At 41.5% G+C, this 10,232-nt stretch overlaps 1 protein-coding gene across 1 annotated transcript; it reads left to right on the forward strand.

Annotated features, from left to right (window-relative positions):
- The first annotated feature begins 125 nt into the window (after positions 1–125).
- On the forward strand, positions 126–9,275 carry LOC146982180 (cytotoxic granule associated RNA binding protein TIA1-like). The gene is made up of 12 exons (XM_085787752.1): positions 126–318; positions 1,093–1,189; positions 1,436–1,534; positions 2,553–2,607; positions 3,043–3,130; positions 3,852–3,927; positions 4,126–4,234; positions 4,333–4,428; positions 4,706–4,790; positions 5,202–5,340; positions 6,075–6,226; positions 7,839–9,275. Exons 1-12 carry the CDS (start codon positions 293–295, stop codon positions 7,975–7,977), a joined length of 1,161 nt encoding a protein of 386 aa, XP_085643878.1. The 5' UTR covers positions 126–292; the 3' UTR covers positions 7,978–9,275.
- The last annotated feature ends 957 nt before the right edge of the window (positions 9,276–10,232 follow it).

Here is a 10,232-nt window from a genome sequence, read left to right on the forward strand (position 1 = left end):
ATGTGGAGGCAACATCTTTGTGCGTGGGAGAGCGAGCGCCTGGTGTTGGCTTCATTTCAGCGCGCAGGTTGACGCTGCTGACGCCGCCGCTGCTCCGCCATCTTCAACTTCCTATTGTTTGCATCAGACTGAGGCTGCTGTCTGCGGTGTGTGCGAGAGCCCAGTCGGCCGCCGATCCGTCATTTAATACCTGATACAGCCGTTAACGTCCGCGGTCGCCGAAGCTGAGCACAAACGACGTGTATGTCATCGGATTAAAGAGCTCTCAGGACGGTACCACTGAACCTTGACGATGGAGGACGACCAACCCAGAACCTTGTGAGTAGCCGCGGGCCCGTCTATGTGCTGGACTCGGAGGGCTCCGTGTAACTACGGCGCGTCCCAAATGTTTCCACGTTGTTGTTTCAATTAAAAACTGTAAAACCTTCATATCTAAACACACACGGACACACAACTCGCATTAGCGTTTTATTTTCGACATTGCAGATGCTTGCTTTCTTATTAAGACGGAGGTGATTTTCGACGTGAACGTAAAGTTCGGTTTGATTTAATCGTAGAAATAGACGGAACCGCAACTCGCCTTAAAATGAAACTGAAGGGGCTAGCAAGGGCTAGCTGCCGTTAGCTAAACAACCGGGAGCTACACGGCAGCTCTCTCTAAAATGCGCACGTTTTCGAGGCTTAAATATATCCACGATATAAGTCTTAATTTGTTACTGAGGGGCGTACATTAGCTCGACCCCCGCGAAAAGGATGTGATTTCCAGCAGCGCAGCAGTTAGCCGCCAGCCCCTTAGCATGAGGCCCGGGTGAACCGGCTAGCGCCGTCTGCAGCTAGCCGGCGGACGAGCCACGTCAACGCTCGGGGAGAGGACACAGGACAGCACCAGAAACCGTCTGGCCGTGGTTTAGTTGTCTATGTAAAACGGAGAATATCCCCGGCAGTATTCAGTCCACGGCCATTGTTAATTTTATGTGAAAAAAATCAGGTAATTGTTGTAGGTTGTAGCTAGCCCTGTTAACTAGCCTTTGTTTGCATGCTACTTCCTGTTTGACAAAGACTCAACTCCCTCATCTCTCTCCTTGTTTGCAGATATGTGGGGAATCTGTCCAGGGATGTCACAGAGCCCCTTATCCTGCAGGTGTTCACACAGATTGGACCATGCAAGAGCTGTAAAATGATAGTTGATGTGAGTCTTATTCCCTTGACTGGTGATTATTGTTTGACAATAGGAAATGGCCTTAAACAGAAAGGTTGTGTGAACTCATGAGGAGCTGAAGAGCTCATCCTGTACACATGTCTGCATTGCTTCTCCTCTCCCAGTTTGTTATATCAGGCCTGATATGCCAAGATACAGGCTGGTGACTCTTTTCAGGAGTGACTAATAGTCACCTTTGCTGTGGACTTAATGTCAGTCTTGTTTTCCCGTTAACAGACAGCTGGAAATGATCCGTACTGCTTTGTGGAGTTCTATGACCACAGGCATGCTGCTGCCTCACTGGCAGCCATGAATGGAAGGAAAATAATGGGTAAGGTAAGCTATCGTATCTACAGGGTGAGTGGGGATGGGTGGGCATCGGGTGTGGCAATAAAGGTTGTGTGTCTTACTGCTAGTGAGCTGCTAGTATTAATACTCCATTATATCGAAAGGGTTTTCCAAGGGGGAAGTTGTTGCATCCAGGTTCAAAATTAGATCTTGAACATCTTGAACACTGCCAGGAAGTCCCTCTGTTGATAAAACTGGTTTCAGTATCATACACCTATCTTGAAATACAAGAACCTATGGCAGTAGATATAGAGAAATGTTGGCAACACGTGACATTAGTGTTTAAAGGAAATTCAGGTTGGAGAAGCCATTGACTGACCAGTGTCAACAACACTGTCAAAATATTGAAGATCATGTGAAATGGCCCGTTTCCTAGAACATCATAGCTAACAATTAACATTTTAAATAGCCCCTTCAAAGACTCCACAGGCCCTCGTAAAAGAATATTGAGGTGGTGCTGGACGGGCTAATAATGAGTTGAGCTTCTGGAGTCAGTGTTAGGACATAAACTTGATAATCAAATGACCACAATATTGAACTGAGCAGCTATAGTCCAGGTGATTTGCATTGCGCTGGCCAACATCGCAGATGAGTTTTGTATCCATCAGTGATCCCTGAATGTTGTATCACTGGCTCATTCTGCCCACTGAAACGTGCAAAATGCACTGTAATATCCCCCCTTCAGATCTTACCATGGCTGCACTCTTTGCTGGAAAATACCTGGCCCTAGTTATACAATAGTTTGAGTCACATGGTAGGCCAGTTGCACTTGATGTAGTGTTAAGTTAATTCAGGTCCATAGACTTGATTCAGGAGAAGCTTTCTGTGCGAGACGAGGCACCATAACAGGTTAGATAAAAAAAAAAAAAAAGAATTACATGAATAAGAAGAATGTTTATAGGCAGTTTTAAACACATACAACCATATAGAGGGAATAATCAGGTTTTACTTTAAGTGATGTAAACATACCCCACCTGGCCTGTCCTGTCTCTGCCCCTCTCTACAGGAGGTCAAAGTCAACTGGGCCACGACGCCAACCAGCCAGAAAAAAGACACAAGTAGTAAGTACAAGCACTTGTCAGTGAGCTTGTGTGACTGATTGACAGTATATCCAGCACACCTAGTTGGAACTAATGCAACAGTCAATAAGTACTCTAAAACTTTACTGAACCTCATGAAGGAGGATTTATTGCAGGACTGTTGTATTAGGCTAGCTGTTCTTGATATACTGATATTTACCTCATGACATTGATACATTACATAATAAATAAAAAATGTGATTAATAAATGGCGATCACAGTGAAAGATTTACACTGCACATGTATGCATATACTCCTAATACAGTGGTAGTCATTGAATTCTCTTGTGTGGATTGTGGTTTTCCCCGGGCGACGCTCCTGCCCCTCCCCTACGTACAAACTGATAAAAATGAACAAATCTCAGGCAGGAAGTCAAGGTCTTGGAAAAATCAAACTAAACTGTGTTCCCTTCTCCAGATCACTTTCATGTCTTTGTTGGAGACCTCAGTCCAGAAATAACTACAGAAGACGTCAAAGCTGCCTTTGGTCCGTTTGGCAGGATATCGTAAGTTTCTGACCAATATTAACCGATGGACATTCTGACCTGCAATTATCGGTCGGTTAATTGAATCACAGAAACTTGGGGTTAAAAGGCCAAAGATTTCTTTCTTCTGACTTGGCAGGTGTAGGGATTTGCTGTTTCTCTGAACCATCATTTTATATTGTTGGTTTTAGGATTGTCTTGCATTGAATAGATCAACCAGTTAAATTAGTTAAATTAATTAAATCAAATTAAGGACAAAAAGAGTAATTCAATGAAATAACTATTAGTTGCTGATTTACAAATATAGGACAGACGGTGGGAAATTAAACTGTGCTCTGATCTTTCACATTTCTGTCTTCTACCAATAAATAATACATGCAGTGTATGTATGGAAACTTGAGATGTATCATTTCAATTATACCTGAAGTAATTAATCCATCAGTTAATATCTGTTTATTTTTTTAATAATAACATTGTCATCAGTTCACAGCCTTCATCTTTTCAAATGTGAATAAAGTTAGTTTCCTTTGTCATTTATATTATTGACCTACTGAGTATTAGGGGTTTTCTTCCAACAAAACAGGCAGTTTGAACATGTTGACATGAGCTTGTTGATAATTTGATTAGAGAAAGGCAGTTTTTATCTCTATTTCAGTTCATGAAGGAGCTTTATCCTTCTGATTTGATTGGTGGAGGTGTCATGGTGTTCCTGATGTTGTCCTGTTGGTGTGTTTGTCCACAGAGATGCTCGTGTTGTGAAAGATATGGCTACAGGGAAATCTAAAGGCTATGGCTTTGTGTCTTTCTTCAACAAATGGGTGAGTTGACATCATTGTGTTAATGGTGGACTTCTGAAGTATCATCCCTATAAAACACACTGAAAAGAACAGAAGCATTGATTCAGCCTTGTTCATTTAATAATACCTCTGTGCTTCTAAACTCAAAACATTTTAAAGTAAAATAATATTTTAAGATTTTCACTCTGATTCAATAATGAGTTTCTTTCTTGGTTCCAGGATGCAGAAAATGCCATTCAGCAGATGGGGGGGCAGTGGTTGGGAGGCAGACAGATCCGAACTAACTGGGCCACAAGAAAGCCCCCCGCCCCGAAGACCACCTATGAAAGTGCGTTTTCATCAGTGTGTAGGCTTTGCTCGCTGAGGTCGTTTTGGATTCACAATGTTGACAGCAGCACTTTTCTTTGTACTCTCCCCCCCACCCAGACAACTCCAAGCACCTATCCTTCGACGAAGTAGTGAGCCAGTCCAGCCCCAGTAACTGCACTGTGTATTGTGGAGGAGTCAGCACAGGACTGACAGGTAAGAAAAGCACCGACGATGAACCAGGCAGCAGCTTTCTGTCAATAATATCAAAACTAACAACACATTTACCCCATCAAGGGAAATCTATGTAAAGACAGCTTATTCCTGTGTGCCATAGGGACACTAACTTAAACCTGCGCTGCCTGTATATTAGTCACTGCAAAGATAGAAGCCGTATCCGAGATGCCAGCGGGGTGCACAGTAGCAGACGCAGTTCGATATCGTCAGCAGACACAGTTGGATATCCGATGTTCCCTCTCTGTTTGACTTTCAGAACAACTGATGAGACAGACCTTCTCTCCCTTTGGACAAATCATGGAGATCAGAGTTTTCCCAGACAAAGGATATTCATTTGTGAGGTATATGGACATTTTATATAATTTTCTCTGAACAAGGTCAAAGTGGGATACACTGATTCTTGATCCATTCATGTTTCTTTTATTCTACATATGAGGGGAAAACTGTTAAAGCTTCCCACATTAAGGATCAGGAACCAATGATGTAACAGATTCAAAATGATGTGACTAACAGGGGTCACATGCATACGCAGGAGTCTGTATTCTCTCTGTATGATTAATTGTTAATGCAGGGATTAGTCCCACACATATGACACATACGTTCTCCTGCTGTGTAGTCTTAATTTTAAATGCCAGTGTTATTAGTACTGATGCTAACAGGAGCAGTTGTTGTCACCGGAGCTGAGTAAAAAAAAATCTATGAAACGAGGTTCAGCGATTCCTTAGTGGCTCTCTCCCTCTGTTTGTGTCCAGGTTTAACTCCCATGAGTCAGCAGCCCATGCCATTGTGTCCGTGAATGGCACTTCAATAGAGGGCCACATAGTCAAATGCTACTGGGGCAAAGAGACACCGGACATGATGAACCCCATGCAGCAGATGCCGATGCCCCAGGTAAATAAGCCCTCTACTGTACTGTACTGTACTGTACGAGCTACAGAGTATAAACAACATCTCTTAGGACGAGATCAGGAGTCTGTCGGTCAGTGCAGCAGTTTGTCATGATGTTGTATTAGTTCAACATCAGTGTTTTTTAATTTATTTTTATTAACGTCACACTGAAAAGTTATTGATTTGATTTGAAATCTTTATTTCAAACATGTGTAAGCAGCGAACAGTTACCACACAAATGAACCATTCATGAAAAAATAAATATAAAATAAAGTATATAATAAAGCAAAACAAACAACAAAAAAGGAAAACTGCTATTTTTCTTCTTTCTTTCTGCTAATTAACTAATAGTAATAATTGTTAGTTAATAAAATAAACTAATAATGTTTAGCTTTAATAAAATAAAGCTAAACATGTTCGAAAAGTAGTAGGAAGAAGTAAAAAACGTATTGATTCCTACCCCCACTCTCTATTTCATTATAATCATCTATAATACCAATTATTATTTCATGTGAATATCTGTATGAACTGTTGCAAAGCCAGTGATTAATCAAGCATATGTTACTAGTTATATATGTAATGTAAAATGTATTTTAAGACATAAGATGAAAATGAACAGTCAAACTCCTCTATGACAATGACGCATTGATAGATAAATAAATAGATAGTGTTTTGAGAGGGTCGGCTGCCGGGAGCCACACTGACAATGCGCTTGTATACGACACTGTGTCCCGCAGCAAAACAAGATGGGCTTCGCTGCGGCCCAGCCCTACGGCCAGTGGGGCCAATGGTACGGCAACGGGCCCCAGATTAGCCAGTATGTCCCCAACGGGTGGCAGGTCCCCACCTACGGCGTCTACGGCCAGGCCTGGAATCAGCAGGGCTTCAAGTAAGTAGCACGGTGTGCACAGAGCTCCCCTTCACCGCCTCCTCCTACTCCAGCACCACCAGAGTTTCCCCTTGAAGACCGGGGGCAGCGAGAGCAGCTCTGGCCGAAGGAGGGGGCCATGACCTCCCTCCCCCAACCCCCACCTCCTCCCTCCTCCCCTCACCAGCCCCTCATCTTGAGAAGATTGAGAAATAAGAAAAAAACACACAGAGAACAGTCTGAACTTTTTTCTTTTTTTTTTGTTTTTGTTTTTGTTTTTTAATTTTGGTGTTAATCATATTTGCAGTGTGTCATCACAGCTCACTGTGCACAGCGCATCCTAGTAACTGAAGGGTTTTGTTCCAAAATGTTTTTGTCACTTGAATTACAGCTCCTCCATAGTTTAAAAAACTGTCAGCCACCCCGAAGTCATTGTGAGTAAACTGTCTGAAACAAGCTCTAAACATATTTCTATTCATTTCAGTAAATTTTAAAGGCAATGGACAGAAACAAGGTAAAAAAAAAAAAGCTCAAGAACAAAGTTTCACTGTCCACACCCAGGGAGAATTTACTGATGAAGATGCATTTCCCTCATTGTAAGAGTGCCCACTGTGTGAAAGAACTGTGTTCTTTAAGGCTGTGCATTTGTTTTGTATGTCTGTGTTCATGTTAGAGCTTTTTACATATTTTTTTTCTTTTCTTTTTGATTTCGTTGATTTATTTTTACATTTACCTGAGCATTTGATCTGTACATGAATGTCAGTAGGACATGTTAAATATCATTTATAGGTTATCCAATTTTGTTTTTATTCAGACAGCCTATGTGCAGTGATGCTTTGTGCACTCGAGAAAAATAAAAGAGAGGCCATATTTTGTTGACAGTCTAACATTCTTGGTGAATAGGTGTATAAACGGGCTCTGTACAAAGGTGTGCGGTAGATGTAGGTGAAGCCAGTGTGTGTGTCGAATGTACAGTCAATGCACAGTTCCTAAGACGGAGGCCAGGCCTCTCTTGACTTGAAATTTGAAGATAAACCTTTTATCCTGTATAAGCTGTCTACTCTCCACACTGAACTTTAATTTTATTACATGAGTGATAAAAGACTTAACATACATCATGTGAATTAGTCGGGAACTTGCGTGTACTTTGTGGCCAAATGTGTAGATGAGTGTCGCAAGAGAAACAAAGATGATCTATATGTGTGTGTAAACAGCATGGCTTAGCTGTCTATAGGCTGGTTCCAGCTGTGTGATGTTTGCGGTTATCAGCCGTCGGGAGGGGGTTAGAGAGGAATATTTAGCTTGCTGCGCTTAGCCTGTATGCTCTTTGTCTGCTTGTCCACCCATTGTTTAATCAAATGACACTTTTGGCCCCTCAAAAGAGCCCTCCACTTTCCGCTAGCTTGATTTTTTTTATTTTTTTTATTTTATTTTTTGCCCCGCCTGCCTCACCCTCACAACCTCTGATAACTCTGTTTGCCTTCTTGTTCTCATTCTAGCCTGTCCAGATTCTAGTAGCTCTAATATAAACCGTCCTTTGCTCCCTTTCGCCTTGTCTCTTCTAACCTGCTGGCATTTTGTCCTTCTCTCTCTCTCTCCCCCTCTCTCTCTCTCTTTACCTCGTTTTTTGCAGTCACTTACCGGCCAGTGCTGGGTGGACTGGCATGAGCGCCATCAGTAACGGTGGGGTTATGGAGCCCACACAGGGATTGAATGGGAGTATGCTAGCCAACCAGCCTGGTATGGGAGCCGCAGGATACCCCACACACTGATAAGTGGGCAGGGTGGGAGATTTGTCAACCATCAGCCTCTTATTGGCTGTACGGTGCCCCGCGGGGCTGTGTAACAACGCCTCCATTTGTGGCAGGACTAAGACTTTTACTGGGATGTGGATCCTAACGGGAAGGTTGACGTCTATGAGAGATGTAAATGGGATTTCATTGGGGGGTGGGGGGGTTTGAGGTAACGGGAGCCAGGGAGCAGCGATTTGACTCACACAGGTATTTACAACCCTGCGTGGAAGGCAAGACTGGCCGAGAACCAGGGCTCTTACCGTTTTTAAGTTAACTGTAAATGAGTATAAACTGTAAAGGAGAAACTTTTGGATTTTTTTTTTTTTTTTTTTTTTTCCGGGTTTTACAAATTGCTTCCATTTTCACATCTTTCCTCTTGGACAGCCACTGAGAGGTTTGTAATTTTTTTTTTTTTTTTTTTTTAAAGAAAACTGTTAAAGTCTGAGTCGTGCTAAGTTATGAAGCTTAGTTATTATTTGAGGAATGGAAATCTGTTTAATTTGTTCTCATTTTCTCTTGGATTAAAATCAATTGCAGGGATTGTTGCCACTGCTGTTTCTCTGTAAGGGCAGATAAATATTGCACAGTTTTTTCCTCTCTTGTACATGGACAAGTTTGACTACCAAGAGTGTTTTCTTTTTGCATTCCATTTCTCCTTCATATCTTTCAGACAGCCTCAAATCTTTTCGCCACTTGTAAATAACCATTCATTCATTCATTCATTCATCCTTTCATTCATTCATTTGAAACAATGTAAGTAAAATGCTACTGTTAACTGTGGGTGCTTGCTTTCTCTTTTGTTTTGATAACTCGACAGTTAACTCCAACATTGTACGTAGCAGAGTGGCACTATATAATGTGACACTGGCACAGTGCAACACTCATGATTCTTCCATGCAGGGATAAGACAGCATTGCCATGCAGTGCATACTTAAAATTTACACAATTCAAATGTTAAAGGGTGAACATGTTTGACACTTCTGATGTTTTTTTAAATATCTATTGAAACGCCAGTATTTTATATCAAAAATCTGAGTGGATTCAACCTTTACACTTGCTCTTTGCCAGAGAAATGGGGAGGCCTACATTGTAACTGTTGCCTTATAGAGCTGGTTTCTTTTAGCTGACAAGATCCTCTTTTTAATTAGGCAGTGCCTACAGACATTTTCAGACCCTTTTGTTTAGAAAGGTGTTAGCCCTGAGAACTGATGACTCTGCTACTGTAATCAATGTTTTCTTGCTTTGTCCAATTAAAATGCTAATGCACATAAACCACACGTTGTATGAGGCTTCCTTTTTCTCATGGATGGCTCGTTACTCCAGGAAACATTAATGGAGATTTGATTCAGAAATTACTTTTCTCACTTAAATATATTATTTAGCTTCAGTCCACAATTATTATTACAAAAACCACCTTATTCAGTACCAATGTATGCTTCAACATTACTTTCTATATGCAGTGTTTCTGGTTGGCAGCCCAATGAATTGAAAATCTAATTAAAAAAGAAATTGTAATAACACACTCGCCTTTTTCCCTGTAAGATTAAACTAATAATGTTAATAGATGATGACGTCAATGCAGTCAAGTATGTGCATCATACGATGTGTTTGTGACCAGTGTTCAGTAACAGATCTCGGCCTGGGGCTGGTTTCACAAGGGTATTTTAGACAACAGTATTTTAGAGCGTTGGGCCAGTCGTCGTTTTGCTCTTAGATTAGTCTGATGTTAACAAGACTGTCTGACATAAATAAAGACCAATTCTCAGACAAAAATATTACACTTTACCCCATAGGCTAACTCAGGCCTAAGGCCGGTGTTACCATGGTAATACGGAAAATCAACACCTGTGCAGAGCACTGGCACCCAGGGCTGTTGCCAGGAATTCTGGGCCCCCTTAAAGTATACTAAAGTGGGCCCCTGCCCCCTAACTTTTTTTTTTTTCTTAGACTACATATGTATTATTTTTTTATTTAGCCTACTTTGTTTTGATGCTAATGCAGCGTTACTATGACTATTAGTCAGGGTTTTATGCAGAATAAATCAGTCATAACAAAGATTAGACTACTGTGGTTTTTTGGGGCCCTACTGGTTGCTGGGCCCCTAGAATTATCATCACCTTTCTGCCTAATACAACGGCCCTGCTGGCACCCAACAACAAAAAACATCATACACTGCAAAAACTCAAAATCTTACCAAGAATATTTGTCTTATTTCTAGTCAAAACAAAGCTCAT

Source organism: Trachurus japonicus, chromosome 9, assembly GCF_045865225.1.
Source record: "Trachurus japonicus isolate A0001 chromosome 9, Traja_1.0".
Taxonomy (NCBI): domain Eukaryota; kingdom Metazoa; phylum Chordata; class Actinopteri; order Carangiformes; family Carangidae; genus Trachurus; species Trachurus japonicus.